The sequence below is a fragment of the Metopolophium dirhodum genome, chromosome 2, assembly GCF_019925205.1.
Source record: "Metopolophium dirhodum isolate CAU chromosome 2, ASM1992520v1, whole genome shotgun sequence".
NCBI classification, from domain to species: domain Eukaryota; kingdom Metazoa; phylum Arthropoda; class Insecta; order Hemiptera; family Aphididae; genus Metopolophium; species Metopolophium dirhodum.
The window spans coordinates 27,716,389-27,737,970 of NC_083561.1; the positions used below are offsets into that span (position 1 = coordinate 27,716,389).

Genomic DNA, 21,582 nt, shown 5'->3' on the forward strand with positions numbered 1-21,582 from the left:
TTTCAAGTTTCAGCTCATCGGAGTGAGATGATTAGATAAAGATGGATGAAGATAGCTGTTTCTTCGGCGATGGCGGCACTCCAGCTGCGTTTCACCGGAAGAGTAGATGTTTACGAGTAAGTTTGTTTTCATATTATTACCTACTATTTTACATTTACTTTTTAGACTTAAATTAAATATTTATTGCCACGGACAATCTGTTAACTACGTGACGTAGAAGCATTTATAAGTTTAATCCCAATAGCGCAATGTATAAAATACGCGAGACCGTCTTCGTTTCACCACGCCAAGTTTAATACGCACCTTTTTGCATGTTATACTATACGCCGGGTATCACCTTAGGTTTGCGCGAAGTATTTAAAACAATATAATGTTATTAATCTTTATATTTTATATTTTTATATACATAAATACATTATACACCTCATAACAATTTAATGCAAGGATTCTCATAAATTGATCTTACAGCAGCCTTAAAACACCAAAAATACATTTGTACATCATTTACAAAATTTTAGTTCCCTATTATGGTGTAGGTATTAATACAAACAATAAATTGCTATTCGAAAACACAATTTCATATAGGTAACTATTATTATTTACTAAATACCTACAATTAAATTAAGCTAAAAATTAACATATGATTACATACTGAGTGCCTATAATATAATATTATATATGAAAATTGAATCTTTATTACAAATACTTATCGTTTACACAGACCACAAGAAAAAATAATTAAAAATATTAATAAAAAAAAACACACATCATTGTAAAAATATAGTTGGTATTATAGTATTTGATGAATTTACTGTATACGCTTATGGCTTTATGTTAACTCTAAAATCCAGTAATCACATTTTTATTTAATAATTCATTAAATACAATAATATGCTCTTATAAAAATATTCTAAAAAGTTGCATTATATTATATCCGTGGATTCATCATATTGACGTACCTAGTATGATATCTATCATTTATTTATTTAATCTATGGCAAATCTCAAAGTCGTTGCAGAAGACACAGTCGCTTAAAAATTCTAAAATTTCAATAAGCAAAGAAGATATGAGCAAAAAACTTAGTGCATTTCGTATAATTTTATTTTTCATAAATCACAATATTCTAAGTTCTGGCTGTATTATGGAGCGTTTCCTCTTGGGCGTCGCAGTTCACACACGTCACGGATTCCGCCGAAGGAGTCGATAATTAAAGTAAGTTTGTTTTTATATTCTTTTGGGGCTTACATTTACTTTTAAGACTTAACAAATATTTAATGTCACGAAAAATGTGCTATCCATGTGTTGTAGGCGCATATTTTAGTTCCGGACTAGAAATGTATAAAATACGCGAGATATAAACGCCGTCGTCGTTTTTCCAGTCCCTGTTTGTAGAATAACTATAATTAATAGGTGCATACCTATACAGGGTACTTAATATAAATATATAAATATTTTGGTTTAATTTATAGAAATATATGTTATGACTTATAACTGATAATAGTCATAAGATACAATTTTAATTAATAACTGGTAATTTTTTTTCCAAATACAACGTTATAAGTTATAGGTAACTATTAATTTAGTGTCACATACTTAACTTCTATTATTCACCTAATATCTATATTCTATATCATAGGGATTAGGGCCGTATAACCATGCACACATAAAAGTAATATTCACGGAATGGTCAACTGCCTAACCTGACGTGTGCGCACTTATACTCGTATAGGTATATAAATAGTGTAATACTACATACACGAATGTGTTACCTATTATGTCCCTAAAAGTTAAATTATTAAAATACAAAACGAACAAACGAAAAACGATTCTGAGCAAATATATCGTTAACTAATAAATAATATTGAGATTAAAGTAATTTATTTTTTCGGTAGAAAATCGGTATAAATATGAATTATAAATATTTTTTTATTTTCATACCATGACGCGTGTGTGAAAAATTGTTTATATTAAGTGTTTAAGATGTTAGATTTCGGTTCGGCTGATTGTCCACCCCCTCACTCTTCCGCATCAATGCATCAGAAATTATTATTTATTATTTAAATATAAACGGCATTTTCTAAAACATTGCTTTCCAAGCAAAGAATTCGTTTCATATATTATCAACGAATTGAAAAATGAAATTAGAACATTTATATGGGATAAAGTCAATTTATAAAAAACTTATTAGAAAAAAATTAAATACAATTAAATAAAGGTAATTTTTTTTCTTATATTTCTATTTTTTTACGTACCCATTATGTTTGATACTATAACTTCAGTCTTCAGTTATAGAAAACAACACTTGCCAATATGGAATTACTGTCGAATTTTTTTATTTTAAAATATTAAATAGCATCTGATCGACTGATGTGCTATAATGAAACTCAAAATATAACGAATACACTACCTATACACTTATCTAAATTCTATTTTATATTCGTTTAAATTGGACTTTTAATTTTTCTGGCCATTTTATTATGCTTTGTAATATAAGTGCATTAATTCGTATTTTTAAGGCATTTTTCTTATTTTTAATGCATTTAAATCCACGTCCTATTTATAATTTAACGTTATTTTGTATATACCAATCGATTAGTGTACACAATAAAAAATATAATATTATTGATGGGTTAATAGGTTGATAACTATTATGTAGGTAGGTACAGTTTTGTACGTTCAATGTATCGTTCTTAATTCATAAAGTAGCTAAATGAGTCAAATGATTTTGTCAAGGGGTGGGGGGGGAGGATATGGCTGATTTTTTAACATGCACTATTTCAAGGGCTCTTAACCTAAGGGGCGCACCACTCTAAGGAGGAGTGACACAATTTCGTAAGGGGAGGGGACGTGAAAATGTTTAAAAAAAACACGAATTAATTTAGTTATTTTGTTATTTAGGTAATACATATTAATTAATAGGTTATTAAAATACAACGTTATAAGTTATAGGTAACTATTAATTTAGTGTCACATACTTAACTTCTATTGTTCACCTAATATCTATATTCTATATCATAGGGATTAGGGATGTATAACCATGTACACATAAAAGTATATTCACGGAATGGTCAACTGCCTATCCTGACGTGTGCGCACTTATGAATAATATACCTACTCATATACTCTATAATATACCTATATAAATAGTGTAATACTACATACACGAATGTGTTACCTATTATGTCCCTAAAAGTTCAACAGTTATTATTATATTTATTTATTTTTTAAATATAGGTAGGTACATTATAAGACTCTAATTAAAATCACATTTTTTTTTTTATTTTTTTGAACACAATGTTTTAAAAATTATTAATTTATTTATTAATGATTAGGTAATGCTTTTATAAGTAGGAAGGTAGGTTTTTATACCTACCTAACAAAATAAGAAAATATATAACGATTAATGTTATTTAATATGATTTGTAAGTACATAGCAGATTATACCTATCACTTGGTGACGATTATTTTTGTTTTATACGTTCTTCGTAATTCAGTTCCGTTACGATAGTTTTAGTTTTCGTTAAATGTGAAACATACATTTTCTATGCATACGGGATACGGGCATTAAATATTTGGGTTTTAAGAGAACACCTCAAACGTACGTTTTATTTTGGGGGTTTTACGGGATATACCTATAGGAAATTTTCTTCAAATTTTCACATTTCACTATTTGATATTGTGATATTATTTGTACCTAGGTTAAGTTTCTGTTTTAGAATCGATCGATATGTTACCTAGGTATATCATCACATTCTTTAATTTAAATTCTGGTAGTCGAGTATTGGACAAGGACCTACGTAACTTATAATTCGTATCGTAATTTAATTACTAAAGAAATATAATTTCCCCAACAGTGTCTAGGCCCAGGGCCACCGGCAGCAGAATGCATTATAGAATGTCTATAAACTTGTGGTCTAGTATATGGTTAAAATTGGCATGCGACCAACAACTGGGGGCTTGTTCTGGAAAATTTAAATGATCTAATAAGGTTCATCTCATTATTTGAATTAAATTAATTTTTAAGCGATTGTTGTATTAATCAATTTTTAAATTTATTTAATTCAACACACTCGTCTCAGTTTTCTAGTACCTCTAGATTTCTCACAAAATTCATATCGATCATCTCACAACTTTCATATTCAAAACCAAAAAAATATGTATTTTTATCTTATTTCAATCTTTTTCATCGAACACCAGAATATATTACAGATCATAAAGATACTAGTATTGTATACTAGATAGGTTTCAATTAGCGAGATGTAGAGAGAGATGGAGATGGAGCGAGATGTAGACGAATGAAGATAGCTGTTTCTTCGACGACAGTGTGTGCTGCAGTACAGCTAGGTTTCACTGGAAGAGTCGATGTTTATGCATAAGTTTGTTTTTATATTATTTTGGTCTTACATTTACTTTTTAGACTTGAATTAAATATTTATTGTCGCGAAAAATCTGTTAACTAAGTAACGTAGAAGCATATACGTTTACTACTGCCTACCAAAGGCGCAATGTATAATAATAATAAATTATACGCCAGTCCGAACAATCCAAACACTGTCTTACTCGTAGTCGAGTTCTAGTTGATAACTGACTTGTGAATAAATGTAATTTTTGTTAGGTATAAAAATAAAACTAATAAATCCTTGAATACAACATTTAAAAATACAAACTCTGTGTAATAAAAATTAATATTAGGTATTTATTGGTAGGTTTATATAATATCTGTAAACTGTAACGCATAGGTCATTAGAATATTGTAGAACATTTTACTGCAAGATGCGTGTTATTTCAGAAATGGTATTCGTCAGTGAACATTTTCAAACTGGGAATAATATATCATAAGCAGATTGAAATGTGTGAACGTTTCAGTGTTTCGAAGACTAAGTTTCGTAGCAGATTTCGATTCCGTCACGGGGTATGTATTTTCTTATTTCTCAGTAGGTTTTTTTTTTATTATAGTTAATTGATCAGGGGATGTATTGCCCGAAAATTTTCAATATTTGTATTGTAACTATACTGGTATAACACTATTCGGGCTATCAATAAAGTCGTGTTCAAAATTAGAAAATTGGTGAGGTATGATATTTTTTTAAGCAATTCTTTCGAGTAGGGAATTCGCTCAATGATATTTAAATATTTTCACCGATAATCAAGTACGATGACTTGTAGGTAACTAGAGACTGAGTGAATAGGAATTAGGAAGTGTGTGATATGGCGAAGATAAGGAAATGGGTCAACAGGATTTCAGAATGTTTGGTGTATGAAAGGGAAAGATGAAAAAGAAATGTAAGGTTAGGGTAGGTAAGTGGAGTGAGAGTAACAGATATGAGAATAATAAGTAAGGTGTTAAGGTATAAAAGAGGATAGAATAAGAAATTAATTAATTAAGGGTAGTGTAGGTTAGTGTACATATTGTAGTGAAAACAAGAGAGAATAGGTTTAGGTGGTTCGGCCACTGTATGATAAGAGATAGTGAGAGTGGCTATAGAAGTTAATTTAGGGGAGAAATGATGGACGAGAAGACTGAAGAAGAGATTGATAGACAGAATACCGATCATATGGAGGTGTGGAATGAGAGTGGCTGAACCTGTATATAGCTGTGATAGACGGGGGACGAAAAAGTTTAAAGGTAGAATAGTTATGTTAACAATGCCGACTACGTAGGAAAAGATCTTGAATTGCAAAGGCCCTATTGACTCTTTGGCTTCAACTAACCATAGGTTTACCTAACTAACCTTCTTATGACTCATTAGGACACTTTGAATAAAAAGATCCTGAGTTGCAGGTTGCCGAACTTAAGTGTTTGATTATCAAGTTGATCCTTTGATTGTTGACACCTTAATCCATGCTATGGATGAAGCCCATAGATAATAAAGATATGGATAGTCCACGCCTATGTTAAATACATTTGAGGCTGCGTTCCCGGAGGGGAAGGCAATTGAGGCCCCCTTTATATTGATAGTCGATAGTCGATACTCGATATAAGTATACTTTATTTGGCCTCAATTTATTGTTCCCCTCGAAGACCGCTGATAAGACCATTATGTCCTATCCGTTGACTGCAAAAACCGCACACTTTTGATAAAATACAGGTCAAAACCGCACACTTTTGGTAGGTTAAAACCGCACACATTTAATAGGTCAAAACCGCACAATTTTAGAAATTGTCGTATCTAAAAACCGCACAGTTATGATTTTGACCCCAAAAAGATCGATAAACAAAAAACGCACGTGTATATGTACAATTAATAATTTGTTCTATTTTTTTTTAAATTTTATTTAAAAATTTTAAAAAAATGTCAACTTAAAAATGTATAAATTCAATAATTTAAAATATTAATTTAAAAAAAATGTAAAACAAAAAATGTATAGGTATATTAAAAAATTTTAAATATTAATTTTAAAAAAAATTAAAACTTTCAAAGTTTGATTGGCTGAAACCGACTGCCGACGTTTTTTAAAAACTTTATACGATCTCCGTCACGTAAAAATTCTTCCCAAAATTGAAACAATAGTACATATCATATAATCTTATCTTTTCACTATTTTTACTAAAAATAGCGTGCCGTTTTAACCCACTATAAATGTACGGTAATTTGTTATACAATGACCGTTAAGCTGTGCGGTTTTTGGCTAAAATCAAAAGTGTACGGTTTTTGGGTGCAACCGTCCTATCCATATCTTTATTATCTATGATGGAGCCATACCCAGCTCACTCGTGTAAACTTGTTGCCGGTTGGGATGTCAGCGCACTATTTGTTTTCCATCTTTGACCCACGCGTAGCATACCAAATGTACGATTAAGAAAACACTAAAATGATTGGGTCAGAGAGAGAAATAAATGGTGCGCTAAAAATCTGACATCCTCTTAGTGTTATCAAGTTGAAGAAGCAGTTGATTGTTGACAATTTGACATTTAACATTAACTGTGGTAGGTATTATGATTGGAAGTAAAAGTAATTAGCAGGGCTGTGAATTTAATGCAATGAAAAAGCGTTAAATATTTGCCTGTATGTATGCACTAAAAACAGTCAAATATATGCACTGAAATATTCAAAAATATGCACTTGAAATTCAAAAAAAATACTGAATGAAAACGTTTTTATTAAACATTTTTTAAATTAATAAATTATAATTCAAATTGGTCTACAAAAAAAATTCTTTATTTACACATTTGGTAGGTAGGTATGTAGGTAGGTAACGGATGAACCGAAAATATAAAAACATTTTAAGAAAATAAGCATAAATACGAAATCATGAAAACATGCAATTATATTAACTAACCCCCAAAAAAAAAACGCATATTGGTAACGGTGTTGTAATAATAGGGAGATAATTGGAAGACTTGATTAAGTATTTAATCATTTATCTAAAAGAGATGTGCCGGGTCGCCACATTACTATATCAAGGGACCATTCCAATCGGAAATCCACAACAGGCGCAGCATTCCGCCAGTACTGGCTAATGCTGGCATATTACTGGCAGGCAGATTTAGACCAGTACTGAATAACATTATTGGTGCAGTACTAAGTAATATTACTGGCGCAATAATATTCTGTACTGGTGACTGGTCTACCATTGCTGGTTCTGTGCTGGCATGCCCTTACTAATAAAACTTATATAAATATTTTATAATATATTTTTAATGATCTATAATTGTCAGTTTATGTATTGTGCCAACATGCAATGTAACAATGATAAATATATTAATATCTATTCCTATGTATGTATAAATATAAAAAAATATGTTATAAAATGAGTAGAATATAGTAGGTAACTATAAAAAAGTTGAATACAATTTCCAAATTAATACATAACTTAGCATGTTTATGCCTAGTTCAAAAAATAAAATGTTCTTATAGTGATCAATCTTTAGTATTTCTAAGATATAAATAATTTATAAAATATAATTCAATTTAGTTGTTCAAAATCTTTATTAAACAACACCTTTTTAAAATACAATTAATACATTTTAATCACTTTTATCTTCTCTACTAAGGCTGTGTTTCATTTTCTTAAAAATCCTTTCTTTCTTCCCACCTTCACGATCCTTAGCACCCGAAAACCAACGGCTTAGTTGGCTTGAAATATCCTTTAGTTTTAAATTAGGGTCTTTGGTAGTAATGGTTTCTGAAATCAAAAATAAATAACACTTAAAAAAATAAAATACAAAATATGAACAATATTATATACCTAATAAGTATGATTGTGTCCCAGAAAAGTTCAGTTTCTTGCTTCCATTTGTTTCCCTTCCAAAAGCATTATAATTATTATAATAATTGTACTTCCTTCGAAATTATTCTCGGAATAACTGCTTTTAAACTTTCAGATAATTTATCTCCACTTTTAATGGTGATCAACATAAAACATTTCTAAAAAATAAAAAAATAGATTTACAAATCAAATAAAACTGTGCAGTTTCAGTAGTAATTCTACCAGCTTTTTTATTAACTCCAAGTTATGTTTTAATTCATTATCAAACTGTTGGAAATCTTCTAAGTTTAATTTGGGCATGTCATCTAAGTTTTCTTCTTGCATGATTTTGTTAATATCTCCTATATTATTGTGGGATGCAAATAAGTGCCTTGTTTGTTTGGCCTCTTCTGTGATTTTATATTCTAAGCTTCTTTTGACCGATTCTAAATTTGCTTTTGAAACATAAGTTTCTGAAGGTGGCATACCTAATTTTAAAAAAATACATTAGGTGAAATTGGTAAGTGGCATAACAAATATTTATTTTTTTTTTGTAGATAATCACTAAAAAGTATACTTATAAAGTAATATTTTATAATGTGCTTGGTATTGTAAAAATGTGAAGAGATACTAAAGTGAAAAAATAATGAGCATACATGCAATGATACTTAATCTTATTGATTAAAATATAATTAGAAGTAGCATGCTAACATATGTGACTGGACGACATAATATAAAAATGCATACCAATGTATGCCCATGTATACCAAAAGTTAAAACCCATTAAAGGGGGTTGGGGGGTCTCAACTTTTTTTAGTCTTCAATTACCTACTGCACATTAATTGTTGATGTAATTTAAAAAACTATTATGCTTTACTCTTATAAATATTTTTTATTTTGGTATAAACATAGGCGTGTGCAGCTGCCCCTCCTACGAATCCAATTTTTGCTCTAATAAAGTCAAATTATAAAGAATTACAAATGTTAATTTTAAAAAATGATTTAACTACCATATGACTGCCCCTCCTGCCAAGGACTGCGCACGCCTACGAATTAAATATTAATTACAATTATACAAACCTATTGGCTATTACATTGAATGAAAATAATCAATATGCGTATACAAAATTGAATACCTATTTTTTATATTATAGCATAGGTAACCTATTATTTTTATATTAATTCTGATTCATGTAAACAGTGAGTTTTAGTACGAAGTTACAATTTATAATATTAATAACAATAATGAGAACGATAATAATTAAAAAAGTAGATAGGTATGTACTTACCGAAAATGCACCTGCACAACTTAACTTTTTTGATGTAGGTACGTGGTACGTTACGTCAACACGTGCGTCGTAGCTGGGTGGTTAGTAAAAAAATTTAAAAACCGACGACACAATATAGTTTACATAATTTAACAATATTCATAAACATTAACAAGACGTATTGCGCTATAACACTTACACAGGCGTAGACGGTATAATAAAATAGAGAATAGTAACTATTTTTTTTTTATAGTCACTGTTCAGTGAACGCTGTAGTACGTATGTGTGTATCGTATTCGTATATATCGTGTGAGTGTGTGAACGCCGTGAAATGATCGAACGATAATACATTGGCAGTGCGGCGTACGGCGGGGGCATACAGCCGTTATATTATGGTTTTCTCCGAAAATTGGCTGATTAACAACAGCAGAAATCATTATACTAAACAATATAATAATTAATAATACAATACTATATTATAATATATTTGTTTATTAAACTGTCATCTTCATGAAACTGTGTAACTGAAATTTGAATATTTGTATTGGAATATACTAATATTATAATTTGTACGACTTAGTGAATCGTGGCTAATACAAATATAATACTTAGGTAATAGTATTTTGTTACACATACATTTAAATAAAACAAATGTGGTTCAAATCGCTTTTAAATATTAACCAAGTTAATTGTAAATCATTATAGTCAAATACGAGTATACGAAATACCTTTGATACACTGACACAAAGACAAGGCAAAATACTGTTTTAAAAACAATAAAATTAAAATCAGAAGGTACCCCTATAAAACTATAAAATAGCTACCATTATAGAGTAGAACTAGAACAAACCTTTACAAAAATATGTACCTACCAATATTATATCGTAACTCGTAATATACCCACACAATTAGATATTCAGACTACTCAGTCTTAAACGATTACCCTTTATAACACAGTAAGTAAAAAACAGCTGTACATGATACCTATATATTTAGGATGTCTGAATACGCCGGTATATTTATATTATTTGCACAGCTATATTATACCTACCCCTAAGGCCTAAGCGCTATGCCGAACATTGGCATGGGAATAGGTATACTGATAAAATGTATGATATCAATTTAGAAAATTTAAACAGCTTGAAAAAAGTTTATCATTGTGGATGGTTGGTTTTATTAGTGTCCTGGATATTTGTCCTGTAATATTAAATACCTACGAAATCAGAAAAAGTGCCAAAAAGCATTTTATTCATAAAAAATATAAATTAAGTATTATAAGTTCAAAACTTCAAACAGAGCCCGTAATATTCTATACTTATATACTGTCAGTATCAAGTATCAAGTTAATGTTGATCTGCCATTATATTTACTTCTATAGTTAATTGCCGCTAATCATTATCTGGTACTCGACTTGAATGGGTATCCCCCCCCCCCAAAAAAAAAATCATCCACTGGCTGTGGGACGAGAAGCTATATTTTCACCGTCGAAACCATTGACCGACACCGACCGTGACAGCGTCGCCGCCAAAACCGAAGAACGAGTTACGGACTAGGATGGGTCAACTATATACAATAATAGTTATAGACACAACTACGACAAACACTAGCTGGCCCTTGCTCGCCATTGAAACAAAGCCCGTAAAATGCCAGTACTCAGTCAACCTAGGCTCAACTACGAGGAACAGTGGCTAGCCTTTACTAGCATATCGATTGAAGCCCGTAATATGCCCGTATTCTGCCAATGTAGGCATAACTACGACAAACACTGGCTGGCCCTTGCTCGCCATTGAAACAGAGCCAGTAAAATGCCAGTACTAAATCAGCACTAAACTACCAGTGCTGGTTTTCCAGTACTACACCAGTACTGGATAAAATTATGGCCAGTACTGTACCCGTAAGGGCCAACCAACTGTTGGCTTCCAGTAAAGTCATAGTACTGCGCCCTTCGTGAGTGTCGGCGTAAGTCACAATTTCCCGATTGGGATGGTGCAAGTGTCGTATCATAACATATATTATATTAGAAATACAAACTTAATATTTCACTAACAGTAAATATTATAAAAAAATATTACGAATGTACTATACTCATATTATATTATGATTGTATTAGTTACAAGCTCTTGAATTAAGAGTTATGTTTGAGGATTTAATTAATTTCCTAAAAGGAAATGCCTCAAGGTTATGAACTTCAAATTGTTTACACGAGTGAGCTGGGTATGGCTCCATCATAGATAATAAAGATATAACATAATGGTCTTATCAGCGGTCTTCGAGGGGAACAATTGATGCCAAATAAAGTATACCTATATCGACTATCAATATAAATGAGCCTCAATCCGGGAACGCGGCCTCAAGTGTATTCAACATAGGCGTGGACTATCCATATCTTTATCATCTATGGGCTTCATCCATAGCATGGATTAAGGTGTCAACAATCTAAGGATCAACTTGATAATCAATCACTTATAAGTTCGGCAACCTGCAATTCAGGATCATTTTATTCAAAGTGTCCTAATACTATAAGAAGGCTAGTTTGGTAAACCTAAGATTAGTTGAAGCTATGGTGATGATAGACGACTACAATCACTAGTCGAGAGCTTTGCGATGATCTTTTCCTACTAACTATAAAGGTGGTATTCGATATTGTAAACATAACAATGAAAGAAAATATTTAAATATTATTAATTTGGTTATGTTAGGTTAGGTTAGGATAGGACAGTAAATTAGACGTTAACTAATTATTATAGTTTTTAACACGGTCTTAAAGACTGTCAGCTAGAGTTGTACCAGTATAGTTATTAAAAACTTAAATACAGCCAACATTAAATAATGATTTTTTTAACACAACAAATTATAAAATGTATTTTAAAATATAACAAAATATAATTTTTTTAGGATTTTATAAGGTTTTCAATACTTATGAGCTTTTGTAAATAGAAAATGTATAAAATCAATAGTTTTAATTTAATATATAGTTTTGTGTTTTATTATCCTACTGTCAAAGAATTCTCAGGGTTTTCTTTCCACATTTTTTTACATTGTACTATATCTCATTTTTTTCCGCACATATTTACAAAGACTAAAACAGATATCTGACTATGTTTTTATTTGCATTTAGACTTTATAGTTTGTTATTTAATATTGACTGTAGACCCAGCCAAACACAATATTATTTTAAATTAAACATTATTTTATGTCCTTCATAAATTACAATCACTTAATAGAGTCCGCGCAGGACCTTTTTCTGATTTAATTTTTTTGCATCCTTTATAAATTACATTCGTTTTTATACATTTTCTAATACATATATTACGGTGATACACCTCTGATCATAATAACTGTTCGTATTATTATAATGTAAACAATACCTAGTTTTTGGATTGTAGTTAATATGTATTGCAGTATTTAGCTTCCAGCGTATTCTTTTGTTTAGTGTTATTTCACACAGATTTCTCAAACAATTCTTTTTTCAATTCATTCACCCTCCTTCAATTTTTTTTAAGGATTTAACCACTAGCTAAATATTTAAAACATTGACAATCTGGGGTTACTCTATTGAATAATCCTTGTTTAATGAAATAAATATTTTAAATAGTTTTTTCTGTTTAAGATTCTGGGCATTTTAGTTTGTTCTTTGTAATGTGTAGTCCTACAGTTAAATTTTTTCAACATTTTTTTTTTTGTTTTTTAAAATGCATTTGCCTGCGGGCGCCAACACCCTCCTTCAATTTTTTTTTTAGGATTTAACCTCTAGCCAAATATTTAAAATATTGACAATCTGGGGTACCTCTTGAATAATCCTTGTTTAATGAAATAAATATTTTAAATAGTTTTTTCTGTTTAAGAATATGGGCATTTCAGTTTGAACTATGAATTGTATTTTTCTTCTGTAAAATTTTTTCCAAATTTTTTTTTTTTGTTTTTTAAAATGCATTTGCCTGCGGGCGCCAACACCCTCCTTCAATTTTTTTTTTAGGATTTAACCTCTAGCCAAATATTTAAAATATTGACAATCTGGGGTACCTCTTGAATAATCCTTGTTTAATGAAATAAATATTTTAAATAGTTTTTTCTGTTTAAATTATGGGCATTTTAGTTTGTACTTTGTAATGTAGAGTCCTACAGTTAAATTTTTTCAAAATTTTTTTTTGGTTTCCTAAAATGCATTTGCCTGCGGGCGCCAACACCCTCCTTCAATTTTTTTTTTAGGATTTAACCTCTAGCTAAATATTTTAAACATTGACAATCTAGGGTACCTCTTGAATAATCCTTGTTTAATGAAATAAATATTTTAAATAGTTTTTTCTGTTTAAGAATATGGGCATTTCAGTTTGAACTATGAATTGTATTTTTCTTCTGTAAAATTTTTTCCAAATTTTTTTTTTTTTGTTTTTTAAAATGCATTTGCCTGCGGGCGCTAACACCCTCCTTCAATTTTTTTTTTAGGATTTAACCTCTAGCCAAATATTTAAAATATTGACAATCTGGGGTACCTCTTGAATAATCCTTGTTTAATGAAAAAAATATTTTAAATTGTTTTTTCTGTTAAGGATTCTGGGCATTTTAGTTTGTTCTTTGTAATGAATAGTCCTACAGTTAAATTTTTTCAAAATTTTTTTTTGGTTGCCTAAAATGCATTTGCCTGCGGGCGCCAACACCCTCCTTCAATTTTTTTTTTAGGATTTTACCTCTAGCTAAATATTTTAAACTTTGACAATCTGGGGTACCTCTTGAATAATCCTTGTTTAATGAAATAAATATTTTAAATAGTTTTTTCTGTTTAAATTCTGGGCATTTTAGTTTGTACTTTGTAATGTAGAGTCCTACAGTTAAATTTTTTCAAAATTTTTTTTTAGTTTCCTAAAATGCATTTGCCTGCGGGCGCCAACACCCTCCTTCAATTTTTTTTTTAGGATTTAACCTCTAGCTAAATATTTTAAACATTGACAATCTAGGGTACCTCTTGAATAATCCTTGTTTAATGAAATAAATATTTTAAATAGTTTTTTCTGTTTAAGAATATGGGCATTTCAGTTTGAACTATGAATTGTATTTTTCTTCTGTAAAATTTTTTCAACATTTTTTTTTTTGTTTTTTAAAATGCATTTGCCTGCGGGCGCCAACACCCTCCTTCAATTTTTTTTTTTAGGATTTAACCTCTAGCCAAATATTTAAAATATTGACAATCTGGGGTACCTCTTGAATAATCCTTGTTTAATGAAATAAATATTTTAAATAGTTTTTTCTGTTTAAGAATATGGGCATTTTAGTTTGAACTATGAATTGTATTTTTCTTCTGTAAAATTTTTTCTAAAATTTTTTTTTTGTTTTTTAAAATGCATTTGCCTGCGGGCGCCAACACCCTCCTTTAATTTTTTTTTTTAGTAATGTAACTCTAGTTGAATATTTTGTATTGACTTGAAAATTGATAACTTGGTGCCCTATGAATAATCATTCTTTAGTGAACTAAATATTTTGAATAGTTTTTTCTGTTTAGGATTCTGGGCATTTTAGTTTGTACTTTGTAATGTAGAGTCCTAAAGTTAAATTTTTTTAAAATTTTTTTTTGGTTTCCTAAAATGCATTTGCCTGCGGGCGCCAACACCCTCCTTCAATTTTTTTTTTAGGATTTAACCTCTAGCTAAATACTTTAAACATTGACAATCTGGTGTACCTCTTGAATAATCCTTGTTTAATGAAATAAATATTTTAAATAGTTTTTTCTGTTTAAGAATATGGGCATTTCAGTTTGAACTATGAATTGTATTTTTCTTCTGTAAAATTTTTTCCAAATTTTTTTTTTTTTGTTTTTTAAAATGCATTTTCCTGCGGGCGCCAACACCCTCCTTCAATTTTTTTTTTAGGATTTAACCTCTAGCCAAATATTTAAAATATTGACAATCTGGGGTACCTCTTGAATAATCCTTGTTTAATGAAATAAATATTTTAAATAGTTTTTTCTGTTTAAGAATATGGGCATTTTAGTTTGAACTTTGAAATGTATTTTTCTTCTGTAAAATTAGGAAACCAAAATTTTTTTTTAAGATTTAACCTCTAGCCTAATATTTTAAACATTGACAATCTGGTACCTCTTGAATAATCCTTGTTTAATGAAATATATATTTTAAATAGTTTTTTCTGTTTAAGATTCTGGGCATTTTAGTTTGTACTTTGTAATGTGTAGTCCGACAGTTTAATTTTTTCAAAGTTTTTTTTTGGTTTCCTAAAATGCATTTGCCTGCAGGTGCCAACACCCTCCATCAATTTTTTTTTTAGGATTTAACCTCTACTCAAATTTTTTAAACATTGACAATCGGGTACCCTTGAATAATCCTTATCTTTAATGAACTAAATATTTTAAATGGTTTTTTTTGTTTAAGAATATGGGCATTTTAGTTTGTACATCGTAAAGTGTATTCCTACAGTTAATTTTTTTCAATATTTTTTTTTGGTTTCCTAAAATGCATTTGCCTGCGGGCGCCAACACCCTCCTTCAATTTTTTTTTTTTATTAATGTAATTCTAGTTGAATATTTTGTATTGACTTGAAAATTGATAACTTGGTGGCCTATGAATAATAGGCCGGTTGCCGACCACTGGTATAGTGTGTACTGAAAGAATTCAGATTTGTTTGTTTAAATAATATAGTATTAAAACAATTTTGTTAATTTAACACAAGAAATCGATAATATTTTTAATATTTTTTAAAAAAATTAACTTAAATTATAAACTTGCTGTATATTTTATTATGATTGCTTTTAATAGTAATTCAAGAAAGATAATGTGTTTATTGGTGCAAATGTATGTTTTCTTGCCAATTATAAAAATATTGAGTGCTGAGTGGGTATAATATTACATATAAATAATAATGTTTATTTTAGTAACAGTAAAAAACTGTATGATGGATACATTTTCAATTTAGAATTAAATTAAAAGTGTAAAATTAAATGTTATACCCAAAATACGTATTATATAAGATGTAACAACTAATAGTTACTAGGTTAAAGTTGGGGGGCCATTGAAATGGACCTATTTGAGTTGAGAATTCATAAAAATTTTTCTTTTTAAATCTAAGATTTGAAAATGTAATATAAGATTACTCATAAGTTTTCCTACCTTTATCAAAAAAAAAATGTCTACAAGAAACTTAAATTCAATTTTTATGAGCGTTTGAAATTTATATTTTTACAACATTTGATATTCACTCGATTTGTCATGTAACAATTTTCTTATTTTATTGTAATTAAAAAACGAATGACTGTAGATACTTGAAAATTTCACAGAATGTTGATATTAGTATTTTCTATACACATAATATAAGGCTCCTGATATATCGTTCTAATAGCAGTTAAAAAATATTAAAAATACATAGGCACAATTTTTTTTTATAAGCATTTAAAGTTCAAATGTTGACAACATTTATCAAATTTATAATTTTTTAATTATTTTGTAGTTGAAAATGTATAAAATGTTTAACTTTTATGGCTAAGGATTGAAAATTTTAAACAAAGCTCCACGTTAATAGGTTATATATAAATTACTTTATTCACAATAATATCATCAAATATATTTGGTAATATCATGGGCTGACTGACCGTTTTCGCTCAGAATCATTTTTCTTATACAATGATATTATATCATTGAATTCAAATTTAACACCATCCATTACAGTGACCCACTTGTAACCAGCTACTGTACAGCAGAGCGACATCCACTTATCCACCTTTTTTTTATTATATTGGAGTAAAAGATATAAATAGACTATAGACTATAGGCTATAGGGGCGAGGGGGGCCCATAAAATATTTCGCATCAACGGCCCCACAAAACCTAGTTGTGGCACTGCAACGCACCCCAATTTGGTCAATTTGAATCCATACAAATAGTGAATAAAAAATAATAAATGGATTTTTGAAAAAGCAATACTTATAAACATAAATGTAAATTCAGAATGAATCTAACTATCTTTACAAATTTACAATATGGTTTATTCTTATCTATAGTTTTTACCAACACGTCATAGCGTCATAATATCACATAAAAAAATGATAAAATTCTCATTATCCCCTTGGCCCTTAAGGGGGAAAAGAAAATATGAGTACTATAAACTACTATATATATACTATTTTTTTTATATACAAATATTTTGAAATGACCCCACAGATAACATATTAACAAATTTGATTGTCCTCTTTTACCCCGAAAAATATGTTTTATAATACAAATGGAAATGTTTTTGAAAAATAGTAAGTTCATTAAATATTAAATTGCGACATTGTCATTACTGAAAGTGTTCTAATTAGATCATAATGCAGAAATGGAAAACAATTGTTATAACAACTAATAATTGTATTAAATTTGGGAATTTAATACGTTTACTGCGGATCATATTTTTATATACTTGTCGTGACGCTGAAGGAATTCTTGTTTGCAAAAAAATTTCCTTAAAATTGAAAAATTAAAATATCAGTGTACGGTTTGCACTTGATTTTGAAACAATGCTTAGAAGACGCTGACAAAAAACCAAAAGTTTGGGCGAAGCCCGTTTTGCCCAAAAATGACCGTACCCGTTTTGCCCAAATTTTGTTTTTATATGATTCCCGTTTCGCCTAGAGTAGTTTAGACCAATTTAAAATTAAGTTGGCAATAGTTCAGTCAAATATTATATTTTAGGAAACGTTATAAAACCTATATAGTAATAATCCAGTCGTTATCGAATTGAAATCGATCAAAATCTATAAAGCGAATTTATCGATGTGCTGCATCATCACCGAAGCTTATCTTATCTAATTTAAAAAGGTACCTAACCATAAAACAAATTACATACTTAAAACTTATAAAAGTAATGAACAAAAAAGATTACCAGCGTAGTGTTTATATGCAACGTCGACGCGTAAACATATCACGAATTTTACTAAAGTGGCTGTGTTTTTAAAAAGTAAAAGAGACAAAGATATGGTAATGTTTAATAATTATAAATACAATTTCGGTTCAAATAACGTAAATACATGTGAGGTTCATTGGCGTTGTGTAAAACGTTCGTGTTCTGCCACGTTATATACTTTTGGTTGGTTCTAAAGTTGTAAATGAAGAAAATATTTTATTATATTTTTTTTTATTTAGATACCTACCTAACTACGTATATCTATGGTTAATTTTTTTTCGTTGAATAAACGGGTTACACAATAACAGTTATAAGTACTCATTTATACCTATCTTGTAAATGTTGAGCTAAAGGGACTCAAGAAACATTTACGATTTTCTTCTCTGCAAAATTCAATTTGTATAAAATAAAAAAATACATTATAATAAATGTATGAATTAAAGATAATATTATCACAACAAAAACCCTTCGTAAGCTACGTGTAAAAATGGCTAAGTAAAAAAAATATAAGATATTTATAAGCACTACAATAAGATATGATATCATTAATAAATGCTTAGTATATTGAATTTAAGTAAACTTATGTTGTTTCAATAATTTATTTACTTGGCGAGGAATTATTACTTAAAAGAAACAAAATGACAAATATGATGAACAAAATAATTAAATGGCGAAGGACTATTAAAATATAACTTATTATTATTTTAAAAATTTTATTATTAATATTTATATACTATTCTAAATAATTTCTCTCCAAGTAAATAAATATTGAAACAAAATAAGTTTACTTAAATTCAATATACTCAGTGTTGCAGGGTAGTAACGTAACGCAAATTACAAATTACTGTAACGTAATTACTTTTTCAGTAATGCAGCATTAATTTCATTTCATTTTACTTAAAGTAACGCAATTGCAACGATATTACTTTTTAAAAGTAATTTCTATGAAGTAACGCACTATCGCGTTATTTTCCACTTTATTAAAATAATAGTTTTGAATGTACTACAAAAACAAGCCGATAAGATATTCTAGAAAAATTAAAAATTCATTATATTTATTTTAGATTTTAAATTTTTAAGTCACACCCATAATTGATCACAAGTGTGGCTCACTTCAGTATTATTCTTAATACTTTAAAGAACAATAATGGGCTTACTGTTTGGATCCATTATCAAACAGAAACATATGAGAAATATAATTACAATTACAAAAATATAAGTTCAATGTAAATTAAGATTTAAAGGAAACACAAAAAAAAAAATGTTCCTTAATTTTTTTCTAAATGTTAATTATTGTTCACATAATGAATAAAAAAATAAATAATTAAATTTAAGGATAAATGAGTGGTTTTAAGTGTTTAAGTAGATAAAACGTATCAGAATTTCAATATAACGTTTAGTTTTCTGAATAGGTATTAAAAATCTTAAAAGTAATATTTTTGTTAAACGGCGCGGTTTTGCGATTTAAATATAAAATTAAAATTAAAAAATATCTCTTAAGATTTTTAATATTAAAAAACTAAACGTTGTATTGAAATTCTGATACTGGCATCGTCTTAAACACATAAAACCATACATATAGACGTAAATTAAATTTTGGTTGGTAAATCGTTGTATGAAGCGAGAAACTTTTAACACATATAAGATAGGCAATTCAAATGATACTGGCCCAATTACGTTACGCGTCTTTTTTCAATTACTTATAACTATTATTATCAGTTATCATAAAAAAAAAACCATGCATTTAATTTTACTATCTTATTAAATAGGTACAACTTTACGAAGATACGAATACAATATTATTTCAACAAAATAAAACATTTCGCCCCCCCCCCCCCCCCCCCAAAATGTCCTACAATATGTAAGATTACGTAAAAAAAAAAATTAAAATTTGTTATAAGCAATAGGCGCTGCGCGTGGCAGACAAGTAGCGTTGCGCGCAAGCGCTTAAACGTAAAATCGCAAACTTTAGAAGGCTATAACTTCTAAAATAATAGTTTCCGGTGAAAAAAAATTACACCACCGTTTTAAGCATAAAAAACAAGTCGTTTGTAAAAAAAAATTAAAAATCGTGAGGGGGTTGGTAAAGTGCATTTTCCGAAATGTTAAATGGATGCTGACAGTCGCCGCTCAGAATTGTTTTTCGTATGCAATGATTTATTATTGAACTCATATTATCTATACTCGGATATCTACTCAATGTGACTATGCGAGGTTCACCACTAGGTAGGTCGGTCATAGTGAATTGTGAATACAGAATAAGTGAATTCATAATAGCCAATAGGATACATTAATCGAACAAGCTTGTTTGCGACTTTGTGAGGACGAAAGTGTTTTGAAAGTTGTTTCGTCACCGGAGGCGATAAGATGATAAGACCGTGGTCTTGAATAATACCTGGGTACAATACTACAATCCATAGAGTGGACTATGGACTCCATGGACTATGGTACAATCCCGGCATAGCAAACAGTGTTGTAGTCTATCAGTCTATGATAAAATTATATTTTTTAAATTTGGCTCCAAATGTTTCCCATTGAATGATCAACCCACCGTCCGTCTGTCATTACTAAATAATGTTACTATGTTCGAAACTTCTATCTGGATTTTGTAATATAAGCGTAGGTACCTAATTATTCTGTATTTCTGTTTACTGTTACAAGTTTACAACGTTTATGTAATTGTTATATCGTGTAGAAATATTAAGTTTAGAGTTGAGAATTCATAGTTTCGTTATTTAGTAGTTTAGTACCAAAAATCAAATCGATGCACAGCTCATTACAAGTTATTATGACCTGGGTAAACAAAAATGTATTATATATGTTGTTCAATGTTCATGTAGGTAGGTACTTCATAAGTCATAATTTAGAATGTTCTTTATTATTTAGTAGAAGCAGTAAATACCTACCTACCAGTCCTACCTATAAGTAATTTTTTTTATGATTATGTTTTATAGAATGAGGAATAATGGCTACAATCACAGAAGATTTTGTAACTATAGCAAACATTATTAAACATGAAATCCACAAACGCAAGAAACAAAAAAAATCCAAAGGTATATTTTAATTTTTTTACCCATTGATTGTTCCTATAGCCGCTATAGGTAGTTGTAATTGTTGGTGTCTGGTGTTATAACGAATATTATCATTTGAATTTCTTATATATTTTTCTTTTTTACAATAATTACTATTATTAGATAATAGATATTAATAGATACCTAATAGTTAATCTATTCTACAATTAG

General features: G+C 29.2%; 1 protein-coding gene and 1 pseudogene across 7 annotated transcripts in view; one reads left to right on the plus strand and one right to left on the minus strand.

Moving 5' to 3' along the window:
• The window catches only part of LOC132938525 (zinc finger protein OZF-like), a 32,154-nt gene that overhangs the window by 159 nt on the left and 10,413 nt on the right, over window positions 1-21,582 (plus strand). Inside the window, exons 2-5 of one of the 7 annotated variants that reach the window (XM_061005410.1) lie at window positions 8-116; window positions 1,129-1,212; window positions 4,790-4,912; window positions 21,295-21,393. In XM_061005410.1, the coding sequence (XP_060861393.1) occupies window positions 21,306-21,393 (88 nt within the window). In that variant the 5' untranslated portion in view covers window positions 8-116; window positions 1,129-1,212; window positions 4,790-4,912; window positions 21,295-21,305. Of the gene's footprint in view, window positions 1-7; window positions 117-1,128; window positions 1,213-4,789; window positions 4,913-18,323; window positions 18,415-20,836; window positions 21,181-21,294; window positions 21,394-21,582 lie in introns of those variants that run through there. The other 6 variants (XM_061005409.1, XM_061005411.1, XM_061005408.1 and 3 more) reach the window with 6 other exon arrangements.
• Window positions 7,776-9,968, minus strand: LOC132939598 (uncharacterized; annotated as a pseudogene).